Source organism: Amblyraja radiata, chromosome 23, assembly GCF_010909765.2.
Source record: "Amblyraja radiata isolate CabotCenter1 chromosome 23, sAmbRad1.1.pri, whole genome shotgun sequence".
NCBI classification, from domain to species: Eukaryota; Metazoa; Chordata; class Chondrichthyes; order Rajiformes; family Rajidae; genus Amblyraja; species Amblyraja radiata.
This window is the reverse complement of record NC_045978.1, coordinates 16,025,858-16,048,729: the sequence shown is the minus strand read 5'-3', so window position 1 is coordinate 16,048,729 and position 22,872 is coordinate 16,025,858. Positions and strand designations below refer to the sequence as shown.

General features: G+C 41.5%; 1 protein-coding gene across 2 annotated transcripts in view; it reads left to right on the top strand.

Annotated features, from left to right (window-relative positions):
- Window positions 1-16,258, top strand: part of rprd1b (regulation of nuclear pre-mRNA domain containing 1B) — a 31,993-nt gene extending 15,735 nt beyond the window's left edge. The window contains exons 4-8 of one of the 2 annotated variants that reach the window (XM_033041611.1): window positions 216-380; window positions 4,478-4,587; window positions 6,584-6,710; window positions 7,439-7,614; window positions 13,137-16,258. In XM_033041611.1, the coding sequence (XP_032897502.1) occupies window positions 216-380; window positions 4,478-4,587; window positions 6,584-6,710; window positions 7,439-7,614; window positions 13,137-13,286 (728 nt within the window). In that variant the 3' untranslated portion in view covers window positions 13,287-16,258. The remainder of the gene's footprint in view (window positions 1-215; window positions 381-4,477; window positions 4,588-6,583; window positions 6,711-7,438; window positions 7,615-13,136) is intronic. The other variant, XM_033041612.1, reaches the window with a different exon arrangement.
- Window positions 16,259-22,872: the final 6,614 nt, after the last annotated feature.

The following is a 22,872-nucleotide window of genomic DNA, read 5'->3' as shown; positions in this document are numbered from 1 at the left end:
CTTAAGGCCAATAGAAATGCCTTGTGTTCATTTCCTGCCTTCCACCTTTTTTTGACATTTATACTAACTAAAACTTCCTGTGTATTTTGTATAAATTTCACAGTGCAATTTTTTTGGCTGATCTGCAGGATCAAAGAAGAATTTTATATGTACAGTGAAAGCTAATATTTTCTATCATAGTAATTACCTGCTGACAGCAAATTTAATCTTTGCAGACAATGCTGGTTCTAAAGTCGCACACGGTCATCCACCATCTTGCCCATCATCCCGTGAAAGGCAGTCTCAATCTAACAGAGTTCGTAATATTGAGATTGTGAAAGGTCATGAATCAGCAACATCTGACTCTACATCCAGCATCTCGTCTGAGGCCAGATATATAGGTCAGTTGGTTTCCAGAGAGCCTGTAGTACACCACCTCTATCTAAAGAAGATGGAATAATTGCATAAAACAGTTTAAGTTGTCTCTGACATGTGAAGTTCAGATGCATCCTAAAATGCTGTTTATAGAATTATTCTATCTTTTTTGTGAAGTTGGTTGTGACTAGATGCAAATTGATTAGTGTGGCTCAGGATATTAGAACTTAATTGGTGGTTAGGTGGTCTCAATTGATTTTAAGGATATTATTTCATTTATTTGTGTATTTTCATGAATAGGTTTTATTTTGTTTTAGCAGCGCTGAAAATCTAGTGGAAATGCAAAAACAGAAACCTTCACTCTTAATTTATTATGTGCAAATAGCATTGAAATCAAAGAAATGAAAAGAGCCTGACTTGAGATTTAGCCTGAGAAAGGACATACCAGAAAATACAGTAATAGTTTGGTTTGTCGTGATTTATGTGCACAGATACTGTGAGAAGTTGAATTAATGACCTAGTTATTCACACATTAGAGCTAGTGCTGAACCAACTGACCAATTAAATGATTAATTACAAAAACTTGAAGAATATGAAGAAATATTGGCGAAGTTGTAAAAGAAGAAAAGAATATGGTAAGTATATAGAGAGGTGGTGCTAACATTATACCTTGTGTAATTAAATTTCACGTATTTGTCATTTGTATTTTTGCAAGTGCTTCAATCAAATACATTTTCCGTTTCATCTGTTCCAGTGGGGAAGGAATAGGTTGAAATTGAGTGTTTCCCCCACAGGTAGAAAAGAAATCAATGAAGTAACTCAAACCATCTCATCCACTAGTGGATGATTCACTCCACATCCAGGTGCAGTGAGGTTGAACATAAAGAAAATGCTGGTGAATACTGGACCAGTCTGTTATAAACTTGCCTATTGTTGATTTTTTACAGAAGCATCCCTCACATTATCATTCATCCTGCTCATTTATGAGAACTTCGACTGGCATATAAATATGTTTACATTGGCTCCTGAGGTGGGGTGGGGGGGCTGGAATTTGTGAGTGTCTCAATCTTAGCACTTGTTCTGTTCCCCATTGGGTAGGAAGCACATTAGTGAAAGGTAGGTGGGAGCTATCACGTTATCAGGAATGTTCCTTTCTTAGAACACCCTGTGGGCCAGAAAAATCTTTGATTGTACTTTGGTCAGGTCCTCTTGCTCCATTTACCTTGTTTTTCTGTCCCCTTCTTCCCCCCCCCCCCCCACTTGATAACTACAGTTGTAACCTTCCCCACAATAGCTCTTATTTCTCTTGTTTTGTCATTGCTGCTAATCTGTCACTCCCATGCCTCAGCGTTATTCCAAAGTCCCCCAGCTGCTGCCTTGCATCATTGTTTGTCAGCTGTCCAGGTTATGAGTTCATCCAGATGAGAGAAAAGAAGCTAAAATACGAAATGTTTGTATCAACACATTACAGATGATTTGTGTTACTAATGCTGATGGAGTAACAGATGTTTGCCAGCATATTGAGAGATTTGTGCTAGTCAAATTGTACCATGGGGAATTTATTTTTCTATATTAGTTTAATGTCGTACAAAACATCGCACCTTCGACAAAACATAATTTGCTCCTTTATTGACCTCTCACCCAAGATTAGTGCCTAGATCTTGCAATAGCTGTGAGAAATATTCCAGATTACCACATCCAGTTTAGCCTGCACAATAAGATGGTTGTGAACAGTAAAGATGGTTGTGAAAGATTGCAGCAGGATCTAGATCGATTGGCCAGGCGGGCAGAGGAATGGTTGATGTAATTTAATACAGAGAAGTGTGAGGTGTTGCATTTTGGGACGTTGAACAAGGGCAGGACCTACACAGTAACTGGTAGACCTCTGAGTAGTGTTGTGGAGCAGAGGGATCTAGGAGTACAGATGCATGGTTCCTTGAAGGTTGAGTCGCAGGTGGATAAGGTGGTCAAAAAGGCTTTTGGCACTTTGGCCTTCATCATTGAGTATAATAGTTGGGAGATCATGTTGCAGTTGAATAAGACGTTGGTGAGACCGCATTTTGAATATTCTGTTCAATTCTGGGCACCATGTTATAGGAGATACTAGACTAAGTGGGACCCGTTGGGTCCCAGCATCACACGGGAGGGCTGGTCCCCCAACGCAATATTCCACCTCTCCACCAATTCCAATATTGGTGGCCAGTGGGCGGGGGCTTTCTGGAGCGCTAGTCTGGGTGTTGTGGGCTGAAGGGACTGGTTTCCAGAGGGCTAGTATGGACATTGTGGGCCGAATGGATTCTTGGGCTGGCAGCTCCGTCACTCAAGCCTGTTGTGCTAGCAGCTCTCTCACTCACGGCTGGTGGGCTGGCAGTTGACTCACGGCTATTCCTTGAAATTCCATTTCAAGCAGGGTGCAAGGCCACCAAATTCAAGTGCAGTTTCATACCATTTCAAGCAGGGTGCAAGGCCACTAAAGACAGCGAGTTGTGACCTCTCCCTCCTCCATCTTGCAGAGACTGAGCCACGTCCACACTTCTGGGTTTTATAGTCCCTCCCTCCCACCAGACGGGGCTTGGCCTTCATCGTGTGATTGACAGGAGAGAGAATCTCAATATTTTTTAAACACTAATAACTTTTATTTTTCATCGATGGGAAAAATCCTCGGCACCTGATGAGCGGAGGGGGACTCTGAGTAAGATGGCCAAAAATCACAGCCGTACGTGGTAGGGTTTTATTTCTAAAATCAATATAAAGCGCAAACAGGAAGTGGTCAAGATTAGACTTTTAATTATATAGAAGGCAAGGCAACTTTAATTAGGCAAGGCAACTTTAATTAGGCAACACAGCTTTAGCATTTCGAAACCAAAGGCCACACAGCTTTAGCATTTCCAAACCAAAGGCCACACAGCTTTAGCATTTCCAAACCAAAGGCCACAGCTTTAGCATTTCCAAACCAAAGGCCACACAGCTTTAGCATTTCCAAACCAAAGGCCGCACAACTTTAGCATTTTCAAACCACATTAAGGGCACTGACAGGTCAGTAAAACCACTCACAGTTTAGTAGACGTGTGTTCAGTGTTATTCGCAGCTCAGACTGCTTACCCCATCTTGCAAAGACTGACTGAGGCACTCAACACTTCCAGGTTTTATAGTCCCTAATGAAGGGGCGTGGCCTTCAGGAGAGAGAATCTCAACATTTTTTAAACACTAATAACTCTTTTATTTGTCATCGATGGGACAAATCCTCTTGTCCTGCGCAGCGGAGGGGGACTTTGAGTAAGATGGCCAAAAATCACAGCCGTAAGTGGCAGCGTGTTTTCTAAAATCAATATACAGAACAGGAAGTGGTCAAGATCAGACTTTTAGTAATATAGATATTGTCAAGCTGGAAAGGGTTCAGAAAAGATTTACGAGGATGTTGCCCGGACTAGAGGGTGTGCGCTATAGGGAGAGGTTGAGTTGGCTGGGTCTCTATTCCATGGAGCGCAGGAGGATGAGGGGGAATCTTATAGAGGTGTACAAAATCATGAGAGGAATAGATCCGGTAGATGCACAGTCTCTTGCCCAGTGTAGGGGAAGCAAGGAGCAGAAGACATATGTTCAAGGGAAAGGGGAAAAGATTTAATAGGAATCCGAGGGATAGCTTTTTCATACAATGGGTGGTGGGTGTATGGAACAAGCTGCCAGAGGAGGTAGCTGAGGCTGGGACTATCCCGTCGTTTAAGAAACAGCTAAACAGGTACATAGATAGGACAGGTTTGGAGGGATATGGACCAAGCGCAAACAAGTGGGACTAGTGTAGCTGGGACATTGTTGATTGGTGTGGGCAAGTTGGGCCGAAGGGCCTGTTTCCACACTATCACTATGACTTATTAAAATAATCAGCCATGATCACATTGACTGGTGGTGCTGACTCGAAGGGCCGAATTATTGTCTATTGTCTAAATCAACATTTTCAGAATTGACTGCTTTCCCAACATTTCCTTAATTACAAATTGCACAACTACAATAGTGGAGACCTAATCCTTGTGTGCACTCCAACTGGTGTTAACCAATTTACTCATTACCAGTTTGTTTAACTCTGTCTGTAAAGTATCACTAGCAAAAGCTCTTGTTTACACAGGAGAAGAGAAGCGAGCACCAAAACGTACCTATCCCATTGTTGAAGATGAAGAAGATGATGATTACAGAGTGAATTTTTCCCCTATTGATACTGGCACAAGTCCAATGTTGGTATGTATTTAATAATAATATCTTTTATTGTCATTGCACATATGTGCAACGAGATTTGGTATGCAGCTTCCATCCGATGTCATAACTTAAACAACTAATAAAATGTAGATTTAGATACCCCGAGAACATGGTTTATAAAAAGAACAGTAAAACAGTCTAAAGTGCAAATGTGTCTGTGCGACGTGACCATCCGAGGGAGGCAGTTCATGGGGGTGGGGGGCACTCAGCAGGGCCGGTTCAGAGCAGCTATTGCTCTGGGGATGAAGCTGTTCCTGAGTCTGGAGGTGCGGGCGTAGAAGGCCTTGTAACATCTGCCGGAAGGTAGGAGTTCGAACAGTCCATTACAAGGGTGTGAGGAGTCTTTATGGATGCTGACGGCCTTCCTGAGGCACCGTGTGTGGTAGATGCCCTCCAAGGCTGGTAGCTGTGTCCCAATAATCTTCTGCGCTCTGTGGACGACGCGCTGAAGAGCTCTCCTTTCCGCCTCCATGCAGCTGAGATACCACACAGATGCCATATGTTAGTATGCTCTCTGTCGTGCAGCGGTACAAGGTCGTCAGCAGCTGTTGGGGCAGACCAGTCTTTTTCAATGTTCTCAGGAAGAACAGTCGTTGCTGTGTCTTCTTGACCAGCGCAGCGGTGTCGGTGGACCATGTGAGGTCCTCTGAGATGTGAGTGCCCAGAAACTTAAAGCTTGACACTCTCTCCACACTGTCCCCGTAGATGGAGATTGGGGCGTATTCCCCATTATGTGTCCTCCTGAAGTCGATAATCAGCTCCTTGGTCTTGGAGGTGTTTAGGGACAAGTTGTTACGTGAGCACCAATCCGCCAGGTTCTGCACCTCCGCTCTGTAGTTTGTTTCATCGCCGTTGGTGATCAGCCCGATCACCGTTGTGTCGTCTGCAAACTTGACGATGGTGTTGGTGTCGAATACAGGAACACAGTCGTGTGTGAAGAGGGAGTAGAGCATGGGGCTCAGTACACAGCCCTGTGGTGTGCCGGTGCTCAGGGTGATAGTGGAGGACAGGTGCGGGCCCAGTCTCACTGCCTGCGGTCGCTCCATCAGAAAATTCAGGATCCAGTCGAATATCGGCGAGCTGAGGCCTAGCTGGTGGAGTTTGGTGGTGAGCTTGATGGGGATGACCATGTTGAAGGCAGAGCTATAGTCTATGAAGAGCATCCTCACGCACGTGCCCTGTCTTTCCAGGTGAGTCAGGACAGTGTGAAGAGCCACAGAGATGGCATCCTCTGTGGATCTATTTGCCCTGTATGCAAATTGATGAGAGTCCAGTGAGGCAGGGATGCTGGATTTGATGTGGGATAGGACCAGCCTTTCAAAGCACTTCATTGGTATTGGAGTTAGGGCAACCGGGCGGTAGTCATTCAGGTTGGTGACTTTTGACTTTTTCGGCACCGGCACTATGGTAGTGCCAAAGTCAAGTCAGCATTACAAATTATGCTAAAAATCTTCAGTGTATGTTGTAATTTTGTACAGGATTATTATATTATAAATATTGACGCATCCTAAATATTCATCACTGACTTGATATTAGCCCTTCCCAGGGATATTATACTATATTTATCCTCAAAACCAACATAACTCTTATGGTAAACAAGTAACAGAACTTTGTCAATAAAGATTTAATTTGTTTATTGACAAAGCTCACAATGTGTCCAACTTTTCATGTTCATCGACACTATTCTCAGAAATGTGCACATTGATTATGTGTATTCATCTATAATTGCAGTATATTTGCCTGTTGTTTGTGTGAAAGCTTGAATTCTTCGTCCAGTTTGAGTAGTTCACTATAGGCAATCTTTTCAGCATTTTTCTAACATCAAATTAATTTTGTATAATTGTTTCATTAGCATGCCGACTTAATCATTTATTTGTTTTCCTTAATTATACCTTCTGAATCTAAATATCTTGCTCTGCATACCATTAACTTTGTTTACACTGGCAAGTATACTCTTCGTGTATTCTTTTGTTTTAAGACTGAAAATCTGATTAAAGCTTTACAAGACTTGGAAAATGCAGCATCTGGGGATGCAACTGTTCGTCAGAAGATTGCATCATTACCTCAAGAAGTGCAAGACGTTTCACTCCTGGAGAACATTGCAGGTAGCGAGTGTGCTCTATCAATATTGATTGGGATGGATAATATGTTCTTACTATAGCATTGCAATTAATGCATCTCCTTTATAAAATTATACATAAGTTAACAAACCGTGATCACAGTGACCAATTATGTGAGAAATATGAATCAAAATCATATTGGAAATTAACATCCATTATTATCTACTAAAATAGAGTATTTTCGGGTATAATAGCTAGATGCACCCAAAATGTTCACCTGGATTACCTCTTGATAGTTGCTTTAACTTTTTCTTTTGTTTTAAGTTCATATAAATAATGAGCAGAAATAATTTGGAGGAACCTATTTGGTAGTTCCTTCCTTTCATTGTACTAATTGTACATGGACGAATGGAGATGAACACAAAACAACTTGAAAATCCAAATTTCTGGTGACTTCGACTAATTAAGTGGTTTAGCAAAGATTTATTATCACAACAAACTATAGTAAATGCCAAAGGTACTTTCTGCTCATCTGCAGTTCCTTCTTGAACACATATAGTAAATGCCAGATTGGTTCTCCACGCTTAAGTTGAGGGTTTTAGTTAAATTATTATTGTTGTTTCAGACATTCTATTATTGGTCCCCATATCTCTGAAGGCAGTTTTATTTATTCTTCCAGCCACAAATATCAAATTAACTTGCTGTTAATTTTCCTGAAACTTACTTAAAAATTCATTGTAGTATTGTTAATTTTGTCTGTTTCTTGCATGTAGATAAAGCAGCTGCGGAAAGACTATCAAAAATCGTTGATGAGGCTTGTTTGCTGTTAGCTGAGTATAATGGGCGTCTAGCAGCAGAACTGGATGACCGACGGCAACTGGCAAGAATGCTGACTGAATACATCAATAGTCAGAAGGAGATCCTGGGAGAGAAAGAGAAAAAGCTAGCGGTGGGTACCTTGTTCCCTCTAACAACCCTAATGTTTAAACATCAATCAGTGTCAGCCTAAAAATCCCCAGGGTTAATCTGAGCTTTAAATAGGTCATGCTTATTATACTTCATGTGCAAAACTGGAGATTATTTAAAATATAACTAAACACCAACTGCTGGAGCAACTCAGTGGGTCAAGCAGCATCTCTGGAGGGAATGGATAGGTGAGATTTCGGGTTGGGACCCTTCTGAAGATTGATTGAACGGACTCACTGAGCTCCTGCAGTACTTCATGTTTTGCTCAAGGTTCCAACATCTGCAGTCCTTTGTGCCCATTTTTGTTTCTCTAAGTGCATTGATCTTGAGATTGTTTTGAAATGCTACTTCGGAAAAGAGAATTGTGTGGTATGTGCTTGTAAATTTAATGCATCGTATTATTCTATGCTTTAATATCTTAACAGTTTCAATTAACATTTGGCAATCCAAGCAGGTGGAATGTAGGATAGTACAGATATTTAGGCCCACGATGTCTGTGCTGAACGTAATGCTAAAATAACCGAATTTTATTTGCTTACACATGGTCCATATCGTTCCATTCCCTGTGTGTTCATGTCGATATCAAAAACTTCTTTAACGTCACTGTTGTCTATGGCTGCACCAACTCCCTTGGCAGTTCATTCTGGGAATCCACCACTCTGAACAAAAAAACTTGCCCCGCATATTTCCTTTAAACTTTGTCCCTCTCACCTTAAGCCGATGCTGTCTCGCCTTTGATATTTCCATGATGGGAATCTGACTGTTTACCCTATCTATGCAGCTCATAATTTTATATTCCTCTATTTGGTCTCCTCAACCTCTGGCATTCCAGAGAAAACAGTTCAAGTCTGTTCAACCCAGCTAATATCCTCTAATCCAGACATTGTTCCAGTAAACCTCCTCTACACCCTCCAAAAATGTCGTCCTTCGTATCCTATGCAGCAACCGGAACTACATGCAATACACCAAATCGGCCCAACAGTGGAGCTATACATCTGCATCTACTGTACATGCTCCCATCAGCCGTCGCATACAGCACATAATCCTCCTACATTTTGCCACTTCCAACGGGATCCCACTACTAGCCACATCTTCCCATCTCCACCCCTTTCTGCTTTCCGCAGAGACAGTTCCCTCCACAACTCTCTGGTCAACTCGTCCCTTCCCACCCTTACCACCCCTTCCACAGGAACTTTTCCCATCAACCGCAGGAGATGCACCACCTGTCCCTATACCTCCCCCCTCGACGACATCCAAGGACCCCAATAGTCTTTTCAGGTGAGGCAGAGGGTTCACTTGCACCTACTCCAACCTCAACCACTGTATCCGCTGTTCCAGGTGTGGACTTTTATATATCAGTGAGACCATGCGCAGGCTCGCTGATCTTTTTGGTGAACACCTTCGCTCAGTCCACCTAAACCTACTGATCACCTGGTTGCTAAACACTTTAACTCTTCCTCCTATTCCCATACTGACCTTTCTGTCCTGGGCCTCCACTGTCACTGTGAGGTCAAAAGCAAATTGGAGGAACAGCACCTCATATTTTGCTTGGGCAGGTTACAACCCAGCGGTATGAACATTGACCACTAACTTCAATTAACCCTTGCTTTCCTTCGCTCTCCACCCCTCCCCTAGTTCTCCGACCAGTCTGACTGTCCTCCTGATAAAATTTTATCTTTGTATGCCTCATTGTCACTTTCCCCCAGCTAATAATGATCTATTCAACATTTTCTTTGACAGTCCCCTTTGATCTCTCGTTTTCACACCTTACCCTTCCATACCTCTCTTCCTCTCCCCTGACTCTCAGTCTGAAGAAGTCTCGACCCAAAATGACACCCATTTTTTGTATCCAGAGATGCTGCCTGTCCTGCTGAGTTACTCCAGCATTTTGTGTCTATCATCGGTGTAAACCGGCATTTGCAGTTCCCTCCTAAACATTGGATACTTGCCAGTCCTCCAGTCCTGCAATCTCCTCTAGTCTTTCAATAACCTGGGAGGAATCCCACCAGACCCTGGGGATTCATCTACCTTAATGCTCTTCAAGAGCCTCAACGCCACCTTCCCCTTGATTTCAAATTACCCCTGCATGTTGGTATTCTCCATGCTGATTTCACTGTCCTCCATGTCCTTCTTGTTGAATACAGATGCAAAGTACTGTTGGTACCTTGTCCTCAACCTATGAGGCCAAACAAAAATTCCTTCCTTTATCCTTCGTTACTCTTGTTTGTAATGTACGTACAAAAAGTGTTGGTATTTTCTTGAATTCTAATCACCAAAGCCGTTTCATGGCTCCCTTTGTCCATTTTGAGGTCTTTCCTACTTGCTTTATATTCCTCAAAGACCCTGTCTGATTAATATCTTCTTAAACCTTGCATACGATTCCTTTTTTTTGACTGTATTTGCTACCTGTCTGATTGTCCAAGCTTCTCTTATCTTGCCATCCTTATCCTTTGTCCTTTTTGAAACATGCTGATCCTGAATTTTGATCAACTGGCCTTTAAATGACTATTACATTTCAGACATGGAACTGCCCAATAACAACTGCTCTGAATTTACTCCCCTTAACTCGTACCAAATTTAGTATCTCCCCGCTATGTCTAGAATTATCCATATTGAAAAGAATCTTAAAACGTATGGAGTTGTGATCACGACCCCAAAATGCTCTTCCACTGAAACACCAGTTACCTGGCTCGTTTCCCAATGCAAGGTCCAGTATGTTCCCTTCTCAGGTTGGACTATCCACATGCTATTTTACGATACCCTCTTGGGTGCATCTGATAAATTCTGCTTTGCCTAAGCCTTTGGCATTGAGCAAGTCCCAGTCCATATTGGAGAAGTTAAAATCATCCAATATGAGGACCCTGTTGCTTTGGCAACTTTCAGTAATCTGTCTACATATCTGTTTCTCTATCCCCTTCTGGCTATTGGGGAGCCTAGAGTACAATACATTTGCAGTGATTGAACCTTTCTTATTTTTGAGCGCTACCCATACCCAATTAACCCTCCACTATGTCCTCTCTGAGTGCCAACGTGACATTCTCCCTGATTATCAGAGCAACATTTTATTGCTTCAATATTGCTTATTGCCCGAAGCAATGAAAATTTGTAACACAGAGCTGCCAGTCGTGTCCCTCTCGCAACCAAGTCTCCATAATGGTCATAAAATTATAGTTACAAACACTGATGCAGGCTCCAAATTCATCTGCTTTAACCACAATACTCATTGCATTGAAATAAACACACTTCACCCCATCAGCCTCACCACATTACTCAACCCCTCCCTCCTATCCTTGTGAGATTTAGGTTCTAACCTCTACCTTGCCATCAGTCCTATTTTCTAACCTACAATTCTAGTTCCCACCTCCCTGCATTCTAGTTGAAACACTCCTAAATAGCACTAATGAACCTCACTGCAGGAGTATTGTTCCCATTCCAGTTCAGGCAACTGTCCCACTTGTACAGGCCACCTTTGTCCCAAAGAAGATGCTGGTGGTCTGAAGATCTGTTGTATCATCCTATTTGTAATCTCACTAACACATGGCACTGGAAGTAATCTAGAGGGGTCCTGCTATTTAACTTTTTGTCTTAACTCCCGATTCACTCTGCGTCCTACCCATGTTGTAGCAATGTTACAAAATTTTGAGATTTTAAAAATCAAGTCTGTAATTTATCCCATCAGATAAAGCATAAAAATAAGTTTAATTTGACACCTAATTCACTTTCATATCTCAAGTATTTAAAAAGTTATGGCCATTTTCATACTCGGAAATGAGCATCTTGTTCCCTATTGATTTTCTATGGACATAACAAAAAAGCTGTGATCGTGAACAGTCAAAAGCCCATAACTTTCTTAAAAATTAAGAGAACTGAATGAAATTTTCAGTTATCATAGATTGAAGCATTCTGAAACAAATATAAAATAATCTTACTTGGATGACCTGAAATTAAAGCATATAATTAGTTAGTTACCTAATTGTAGCTAAATTCAGACTTCAATTACTAGATCTAAACATCTATCCATTTCTTAATAAATGATTAACATTTTTAAATAGCCTAAATGTCCAAATAATATTCACAAATAATTCACAATAAAACATGATTTTTAAATCTCATTTACATTAATTTATAGACCAAATGGAAGGAATTTAGTGCTCAATTGCTGTAAATAAATGCCCATTTAAATCAGCTTTCCAGTGGGTCCCTGTGGAACGCGCTGGTTTGGAACGTTCACATTGCGGTAGATTTGTGCCCCAAATGCCGAGAAAAATACTGCGGGATATAATGGGCCCAAAATGAGCTACTCGCAATATTAAACTTTGTATAAAGGGTTCTTTAGAAGCCCTTTTTAATGTAAAAATATACAGCCTAACTTCAGATATTTGCTTTATGAGCCCTGCGGTTGCTGGCGGTCGCGGGTTTAGAGATTGATTTTTAAACTACTATAACTATTATACGAGGCCTTTAAAACTAATAATAGCTTTTGCGACGGGGTCTTCCAGCGATTTTTCGTTAATAATTAACTAGGCTGAACATCTTCGATTTGAACAGCCTAGAGAAAATCGCGTTTTAAACCCGCCCTCCTCTAAACGGCGCCAAAATCGCGCACACCCGCAGCAGCAGATTTTCAACGACGCTTCAGGTAGGCTTTGCAACATACCTACATGTTGGTGTTGCCATTGTGCACAACGACTTCTGGCTGTTCAGCCTACCCTGTGAGAACGTGCAGCTGCTCTAAGATTTCCTGGACCCTGACACCAAGGAGGCCACACACTGTTTTGAAGTCTTGTTTGCTCCTGAATGTCCCGCTAACTACTGAGTCTTCTATTCTTACGGCCTTGTCTTACTTTGCCATTCCCTGCTGTGCCTCAGAAAGGTATACCTGTTTGGAAGGGGAATGGCCACGGATGTCCTGCACTCTGCCTGCTTCCTTTCCAGGTGGCCACCTCTATTCTGCCTGTGCCTTAGACATGACCACCTCACTATAAGTCCTATCTATGGTACTCTCTCACCCCGTGAATGAGCCTGAGGTGTTCCAGCTGTAGCTCCAGTTCCCTGCCGTGGTCTGCAAGGTGTTATGGCCGGGCGCACTTCCCACAACTGTAGTCCTCGCGGACACTGGACGTTTCCCTGACTTCCAACATCCTGCAGGAGGAGCATTGCATGCTATCACCTCCCATTTTTACTGTGCTAAGGTCAATGAAGAATTGCACGAAAGAACAGACTGTACTTTATCCTGCCATCACCCTTTGCTTATTACCTTCGCTGAAGCCTCAGAGCCAAAGCCTCCACACTTACCCTCAAACATCACTTAATTTCAACACAGCCATTCCCTGGTGGCCACTCTGCTACAACCTCATTTAATTAGCTGCTGTATCTCTCATTAAACTAATCAAACAGCTCCTTGTTAAAACTGACCCATTGACGCTCTGTTCCTCCTCTGATCGTTGAAATTTACTACAGAGGATTATTACTGTTCAATCATAACTTTCAGTTTTTCTTTTCTAGGAATATAAGCAGAAATTGGCTCAAGTTACACAAGTTCGGAAGGAGCTGAAGTCTCATATCCAGAACTTGCCAGACTTATCATTGCTTCCAAATGTTACTGGTGGTTTAGCACCACTGCCTTCTGCTGGTGACCTTTTCTCCAGTGACTGAACCTGTACATTTGTCTCGAGTGTCAAACCACAATACCTCCACTGTGTGCAACGTTTTGATGGAGTGGACCTGGGATATACAACAGAACTAAATCAGCAAGGCCAAACTTTTAAGGCACCTGTGTGCAAAATGCATTAGAGCTGTAGTAACCCTAACGTGATGGCTTACAGCAGATTGAAGAATATGGAGGAAAATAAACACTATTCAAAGTCACTGCTGTTCATCTACAAGTTCCAAACACACTTCAAGTCTAAGAACAGGGATGATGGAAGCTCTAATCAGGATGTCAGGTGACATCTATTGCGATAATGTGAACCAAATAAACAACATAAGCTGTTTGCATGAGTCCATAGTACAGAACCTCCTTATTTTATCAAGCTTTAATATTTCAGGAAATTGTTGGTAGTGATGATTGTGCAGCATTGCTGGTTGCTTCTATGCATTTCTTAATTGCATCGAAATGTGACATGTTAAATGCGAATTTCACCTGATTTACCAATCACTTTGCCCTTTTAAGCAAAATTATCTACATTTTTTTTGTGAATGTCCCTCCAATTATATGGAAACTCAAACTTTAACCATGACTACTAGATAACCTGCAAGTTTCTAACATTCTGCTGGTGTTTTCAAAAAGCTACTCCTTCCAGTTTACATTGAGAGCACAAACCCTTTCATATTTAATTCAAACATTGGCTATTCATAAAGAAAATGCCATTTCATTGTTGAAAGTGTGACTACCAGTACAAGATGAAGAATTATTTCAAGGCTTTCCCACTGGGGCTTTCAATAAACCTGACAATACTGCTATGTCTTCAGTGACACATTCTGACAGTATTTCGGGCATCAAGCAATTTGTCGAGGTTATTGCTGAATTTGGTTTTGTACCGTGGGCTCATAACTCTGCTATGTTAACTATAATAAAGTCGGCTCCATTTCAAGGTTTGTATTGCATGGCTGTACATTATGCTGTGTCCCACCTATTTGATGGAATGGAGTTAAATCAATGTAAACCAAATTGCTTTTTCAGTAATTTAAATCCAAAAATTATTTTTAAAAATGCCAATCTAAATTAAATCTTTTTAGTCATATAAACTAAAACTTGATTTTATCTTGTACCGGACATAACTTTTTGGAAATAATCCTTATTTTAAGTTTGAGCATTTTTGAACCTGCTATATAGAAGCATTGTAACCGATGCTGAAGTTTAGCCCATTACAGTAAGAAGGTCTGAGAAAACTTTTTTTTTTCGTCCTAACTTTTTATTAACAATTCGGTTAAAACCGTACTTGTAGAAAAGATTTTAGCTGAGAAGCACATTATTGCAAAGTAACATAATGCCATGATAAATATGCAAGCTTTTGCTTGAATTCAAATGGATTAAAAGCTTGTACATTTAATGTTAATTATTTTCCCATTGGATTTAGCCCAGCAGTAACTGACAATGATTTAAGTTAAAAAAAAAAAGATTTCATCCACCATGGCCAGGTACTGTAATAAATTTCCTTAGTCATGGCAACATCACAATCTTTACTGTTTGACGATTGCTGAAGTTGTATGAATGCACTTAGATGCATCTTTATTGGGTAAGAAACATTGCACACAAAATTGTGCATGGTATTTAACGCATTTTACATTTCAAGGAAAAAAGTGTCCAGATTTTACAGTGTAGGTACTAAGAAGGACAGTAATGGGATAAAATCTCTACAGATAGAGATTCAGAAGTAGTTACATCTCAGAAGCTTCAATATTAGAATGTAAACCTCAAGATGTAACACCTGACTCCAAGTTACAACTTTTACCTTCAGACAGTTGTTGCATTAGTATTAGGTTTGGAGGATTTAATTAATTGAATGGAGCCTTCCACTTCGCGTCTCGATCATCACTAATCACCATCTGATTAGATATATAAGCTGGAAACATTTGTAATACAGGAATTTCTATCTGGCAATGATGAAAAGTGCAGGCCACATAGAAACTTGCATTGATTTGAGAAAAGAACAAAATGCTCTGTGGAATATCGAATTAGTCTGTACAGTTTACATTTTGTTTGTGGAAACCGCTTGGGACTATCGCACCACACAGACTACATAGTAGTTCATTTATTTTAGAAAGGGCTAAAACCCTCAAGGTTTGACTATCTAACATCAGCTTGGGTATCTTGAAATAGTTCTTTTTCCTTATGATTGAAAGTTGATAGTTTTCTGGAAAATAGTTCCTGTCTTTGCAATCAATATAAGGATTATAGTTTAACATTTTAAAGTGTATTCTTCAAAGATCACTAATTTCTATGAGTAACCAAATTATTAGCATTTGTAATTTGTTCCAAGAACTTGTATATAACCTCAATGTCTCCTTCACACACACATACATGCAATAATTTGTCAAACTTTCTGTCTAAATAGTAACTTGAAAATTATGCTTGGTAAGGTTGAGGATTAGTCATTTTGCAAAATCTACCTTCTCCTACTAAATAGGAAATTCTCAAAGGTAGTATTTGCACAATTTATTCTGGGGAAGCCGAGTTACTGCTGTATTTTCAATATTGGCAAATATGGCAATTTTGCACAAGGTTGAGCATCTGTCAGTGAATGATCTCTGTGTAAATGCGTAATATTCTCAGGGGAATTGCATCTTTTTGTCTCCCAAAGCAAGTGTACTATGTTGGATTTATCATCTTTATGGTCAGCTATTTATGGTTTCTGTTTCAAATGATTGTGTCATGGTACCAAATGTGGAAGGTTGTTTAATGTGCAATGAAATGCAAAGCAAATTGTAGTGTTATCATGTAATGTAACACCCTCCAGAATATGCCTTGTCAGTACCATGCATAATTTTCACAGGTCTTGTGAAATGGAGCATTCTGAAAAAGGTTATTTGTTTAGTTTGTGGGAATCTTCTCACCGTACAAATGTGCAGAAACCTTTGAATGTATTTGTAAGAAGCCTTAATAAAACTAGAAATATTGATAGAAACCAGATTGCCAGCAAATATATAAAGGGTTAATGTTGAATATAGAAAAGATGCCCATCCAAACCTGTCCTATTTGTGTGCATTTGGCCAATATCTTTCTAAACCTTTCATATCGATGTACCTGATCAAATGACGTTATTGTACCAGTTATGTTACATGGCAACTCATTCCATACACCCACAGCCCTCTGTGTGGGAAATGTTGCCCCTCAGGTCCCTTTTATTTATTTTATCGCCTCTTACCTTAGACCAATGCCCTCTAGGTCTCGATTCCCCTATCTTGGGAAAAGTCTGCATTCACCATATCTGCTTATGACTTTATACACCTCTATAAATCATCCTTCCACTTCCTGCTGTTGAAGGAGTAAAATCCTATCCCTCCCTATATCTCAGGCCTTTAAATCCCAGCAACATCCTTATAGATCGTCTTTGCACCTTATTTGTCTTAATGGCACCTTTCCGATAGAAGGGTGACCAAAACTGAACAGAATATTGCAAGTGCAGCCTCACCAACATATTGTATAATTGTAACATAACTTCCCACAGAACGTTGGTTTCCCTGACTTCCCACATCCTGCAGGAGGAGTGCACCAGCACCCTAACTGTCATTAACTGTAAGAATCTGCTTTTTAATAAACAATAGGTGCAGGAGCAGGCCATTTGGCCCCTCGAGCCAGCACCACCATTCACTGTGATCATGGCTAATCATCCACAATCAGTACCCCGTTCTTGACTTATCCCCATATCCTTGACTCCGCTGTCTTTAAGAGCTCTATCTAACTCTCTTGAAAGCATCCAGAGAATTGGCCTCCTCTGCCTTCTGAGGCAGAGAATTCACAACCCTTTTTAAATCACAAAGGGTTAAAAAAAATGTCAGGAAGAAGTTAGAGTTGCAGTTTCAGCATGCTAATTGTGGAGGTGAGACATTAGTGAAGCAAGTTGATTAGCTGGAGATTGTTGCAGCAAATAAAAGGGAAGTCAGTCTAGCGGACTAGCCGTGTTGAAGGGAATTGCCGTGCGGAGGGAAAGTGCATCTTGAGGCTTTGGCTCGGGAGAGTTCGGAGACATGCAGGATCATGCAATGTGCTGCAGCTGCATGATGTTGGAGCTGGAGGACCCTTTGGTTATTCCTGGTGACCACATCTGCAGCAAATGCTGGTTGATCGAAGAACTGAGACTGGAAGTGGGCAACCTGGAGTCTGAGCTTCAAACGCTGAGGCACATCAGAGACAGGGAGAATTACCTGGATGCTGTGTTTCTGGAGGCAGTTACGCTTGCTAGAGTAACTGCTTCCAACCACTACGTGGTCCGTAGTGACATAAAGAAGGTGACTGGTAATGTGGCAGGCAGGGGAACGGAGGTGAGGACTGAGTTAGACTGTAGGAAGGATGAGCAACCTGACCAGGGCATTGTGGTTCAGGAACCATTTGAGAGGGAAGAAAAACTTAGTTGTCATTGGGGATAGTATAGTCTGTCACGAGAATCAAGAGTCCTGAAGGCTGTGTCGCCTGCCTGGTGCCCTAGTTTGGGACATCTCGTCTGGCCTGCAGAGGATCATGAGTTGCGAGAGGAAAGATGGTTCTCGTAGTCCATGTGGGTACCAATCCACTTGAACCCGACTGGAACCAAACTCCTGGCAAACCGTATAGCCAGGGCTATAGATAGAGCTTTAAACTAAATAGTGGGGGAGGGGGGTTAACAAATTGGAAGTGTATGTATGTGGGGAAAGAGATGGTAGGAAATGTTACAGAAGTCTCCAGAATTAACAGGACGGAAGTATAGGGGATAAGAGTACGGTCAGGTAGAATCGGGACCGGTGGAAGAGGGGAGGAGAATGCCAAATTTAAGATGTATTTGAATGCGTGCAGTTTAAGAAACAAAGTAGATGAGCTTGTGGCACAGTTAGAAATTGGTAGGTATGATGCGGGAATTACAGAGACGTGGCTGCAAGAGGGTTGGAGCTGGTAGGCTGTGGGCCGAGGAGCTTTATTCTGCAGTTTCGTGACCCAAGTCACCAAACTACATGAAATTTTCACATATTGTGTAAAAATATTTATATAAATCACCCCTGAAACTCGACTTGCACATTTTTATTAAATTAGAGAAAAACCGGAAAAATGTCGGGAATTTTTTAGTCCAATCAAAGCACATTTAACATTGAGTTGTCTGCCAGTTGGCCAATCACGCGCTTTGTTTCAGGCTAGCACACAAAATGGCTGAGGGGGCTTCACAGATGCCTGTTTTACTGGAGATTCCGATGTGTTGTTCTGTGGAATAAATGTCGTGGAAACTTGCAGCAGGTAATTGTATTTAGTGGGAAAAGCATTAAAAAGGTAAGATTAAAGTCTGAATTTACGAAAATCTATCTGTATGGACTTTAATTAATTTAATTGCACCATTTTATAATGTGAATAAATTCATTCATTCATTCCTTATTCATTCATTCACTCACTCATTCATTCATTCATGAAATTGAGGGCCTAAACTATAACACAGTCAATTAAACTTCAAGCCAAAGCTGAATTTGGTGGCCTAGCACCCTGCTGAAAGTGGTATGAAACTGCACTTGAATTTGGTGGCCATGGATCCAGCTTGAAGTGGTATGAAACTGCACTTGAATTTGGTGGCCTTGCACCCTGCTTGAAGTGGTTGGAAACTGCACTTGAATTCGGTGGCCTTGCACCCTGCTCATAGTGGTAAGAAACTGCACTTGAATTTGGTGGCCTTGCACCCTGCTTGAAATGGTAGGAACATGGATTTGAATTTGGTGGCCTTGCACCCTGCTTGAAATGGAATTTCAAGGAATAGTCATGTCAAATGCCAGCCCACCAGCCGTGAGTTAGCTGCCAGCAGATCAGGCTTGAGGGACTGAGCTGCCACCCCAAGAACCCATACCAGCACTCCAGAAAGCCCCCCCACTGGCCACCAATATTGGAATTGGTTGAGAGGTGGAATATTGCATCGGGGGACCAGCCCTCACGTGTGAACATGGGACCCAACGGGTCCCACTTAGTCTAGTACATACTAAAAATAGGTGGAGGGGCAGGTAGTGAAGGGAAAGAAGGGACTCTGCAGATAGTAGTGTCGCAAACTGTGGCGTCATGCATTTTGGAAGTAGGAATAAAGGTGTAGATTAATTTCTAAATGGGAAGAATCCAAAAATCGGAGGTGCAAAGGGAATTGGGAGTGCTGGTGTAGGATTCCCAAAATGTTAGTCTACAAGTCGAATCGGTAGTAAAGAAAGCAAACACAATGCTAGCATTTATTTCGCGGGGGTTGTATACAAAAACAGGGACGTAATGCTGAGACTCTATAAGGCGCTGTTCAGGCCTCATTTGGAATATTGTGAGCAACTTTGGGCACCATATCTAAGGAAGTATGTGCTGGCTCTGGAGAGGGTCCAGAGGTTTACGATAATGATCCCAGGAATGAGTAAATTAACACCCTTTTGTTTTCTTTAATTCTCTGGCCTTTGCCCACCTATCTGCTAACGTTAGCCCCCCCCCCCCCCCCAGGCTGAGAGCAGGCCTGCACACAAAGTTCCAAATTCAATCAGGCCAGTGGCTTATTATAAGGTCTGTTGAGATTCTATGAGGCTACCTATGCTCTTTCTCAAGCACATATACAGACAGACATCAAATGATGGCCTTGTCAATAATATTCATAATCCATGCAAGAGTTAAGAAGAAACGCAATTCACATTGCTTACCGGTTCATGGAATTTGTATTTTACTGATTCATCAGCATCTTTTGAGATTTTTTCTACACAGCTCAGCAGAACAAGTTGTGACATTAACTAGACTCTACCCCTCCCTCTTTTTCATAACCTTAACAATAACACTGCACGTGTTGGCCGCCCGTGTTTCTTTTTCAAGATGAAGTGTTCTTCACTTTGACAGTAATAAAACTTGATTTGTTAAAGTGCCAAATACTTATCCTTAAATGCGCAGGCATCTTGTTGATCAGCCTGTTTTATTTTTCTCTATGCAGCCTTTGTTTAGAGGTCTAATGCTGCAGGGGAAGAGCCAGGATCACACTAACTGCTCCATGAATCTTTGCAAGTTACAGCACTGATCGTATGCTCCCCTTCCTTCTGCACTCACGCAATTGCTGTTCATTTTGTTACTTATTAATAATTAAATTTTACCACCCAAAATGGGAAAATATCGTCAACCGCAAAACCTTTGATTATTACAGTTTGACAATGGACGGGATTATTAAAAAAGTATTCAAAATTACAATGTTGCAGAAACTGATCCCAATACAAAAACAAAATGCTGCATACACAATGGATGAAGCAGAATTTGCACAGAGCGAGAGAAGGGGGTTTAAGATACTAGATCATGCCATTTTTCTCTCAGCAAATTCATCGGGAACCCTTGGCTGGTTGCAGGACGTGTGGTCTGTATGGAAATATGGAATATGTTGGAGGTTTCATCTCCGATCCTAAGTATAGGGCACCCATAACCACCTGCATACACTTCTGATAAGCCCCTTTAGCTTCACGGCACCCAAGGCTGGTGCATATCCTGCAGCCTCGTTGATTGGAAGGAGTCACTGATGTTCACTTAAAGGTAAGTAAAGCTAAGGTGTTTCTCGACAGAGGAAAGTGAGAACTGGAGGGTGCCATTTAGCCTCCAACATTATTCCAGGATTCAAGTAAATCATGATCTTTCTAAACCTAAAGAAAAAGGGAGATTGATCATGGTCTACTCATATCTCAGAATGGTGCCAAGGGGCTAAGCATGTGGCAGCATACCATTGTGGACATAATGGGGTGAAGAATGCAATCCCATTAAGCATGTCTAGCTTTCCCTAGAGGCTGCATATAAAGTTCCAAATTCAATCAGATCATTGGCATATTAAGGGTCTGATGATGTTCTAAGAGGCCACCTATGCTCTCTTTCTCAAGCACATTTACTAACAGACATTAAACGCTGGCCTTGTTAATAATATTCATAACCCAATGTAAGCGTTAAAAATAAATAAAATTCAAATTGCTTATTGGTTCCAGGAATTTGTATTTTACTGATTAATCAGCATCTTGGCAGAATTTTTCTGCGCTGCTCGGCAGAACACTTAAGTTTCATTAACTAGACTCCACCCCTCTCTTTCATAACCTTAAAAGTAACACTACACATGTTGGACACACATGTTTCTTTGTCAAGAGGAAGTGTACTTAGAAACATAGAAGCATAGAAAATCGGTGCAGGAGTAGGCCATTCAGCCCTACGAGCCAGCTCCGCCATTCAATATGATCATGGCTGATCATGTAAAATCAGTACCCCGTTCCTGCTTTTTCAGCATATCACTTGATTCTTTTAGACCTAATTGCTAAATCTAACTCTCTTGAAAACATCCAGTGAATTGGCCTCTACTGCATCCAGAGAATCGGCCTCCACTGCCTTCTGTGGCAGAGAATTGCACAGATTCACAACTCTGGGTGAAAACGTTTTTCCTCATCTCAGTCCTAAATGGCCTAAGCCTTATTCTGAAACTGTGATCCCTGGTTCTGGACTCCCCCAACATCGGGAACAGTTTTCCTGCATCTAATCTGTCCAATGCTTTAAGAATTTTATATGTTTCTATAAGATTCCCTCTCATCCTAAATTCCAGTGAATACAAGCCTAGTCGACCCATTCTTTCATCATATGACAGTCCCGCCATCCCACGAATTAACCTGGTGAACCTATGCTACACTCCCTCAATAGCAATAATGTTCGTTCTCGAATTAGGAGACCAAAATTGCACACAATACTCCAGGTGCGGCCTCACCAGGGCCCTGTTCAACTGCAGTAGGACCTCCTTGCTACTAAACTCAAATCCTCTCGCAGTGAAGGCCAACATGCCATTAGCTTTCTTTGCTGCCTGCTTACTTTCAGTGACTGATGTACACCCAGGTCTTGTTGCATCTCCCCTTTTCCTAATCTGACACCATTCAGATAATAATCTGTCTCCCTGGTCTTGCCACCAAAGTGGATATCCTCACATTTATCCACATTATACTGCATCTGCCGTGCATTTGCCCACTTACCCAACCTATCCAAGGCACCTTGCAGCCTCATAGCATCCTCATCGCAGCTCACACTGCCACCCAGCCTTGTGTCATCTGTAAACTTGAAGATGTTACATTTAATTCCCTTGTCTAAATCGTTAATATTTATTGTAAATAACTGGGGTCCTAGCACTGAGCCTTGCGACACCCCACTACTTCACTTTGACAGTAGTAAAACTTGTATTGTTTATCAGCAGATTTATCAGGAACCCTTGGCTGGTTGCAGTATGTGTGGTTGGTATGGCAATATGGAATATGTCGGTCTCCACGCTGATCCGTGACTCACCATGAAGTCCTGGGCATCCGTAACCATCTGAACAGATGGGCTGCATACACCTGATCAGGCCCTTTAGCTTCTTGTCACCCATGGACAGTGCATCTACTGTAGCCTCTTTTATTGGAAGGAGTCATGATGTTCACCCGCATGTAAGTAAAGCTACGGTGAATATCTGCAGAGGAACGTGGGAACAGGAGAGTGCACCTTAGCTTCCAATCTGGGATTGAAGTAAATCATGATCTTTCTAAACTTTTCTGTCCTTGGCCACCTCCATTGCCGGTGTGA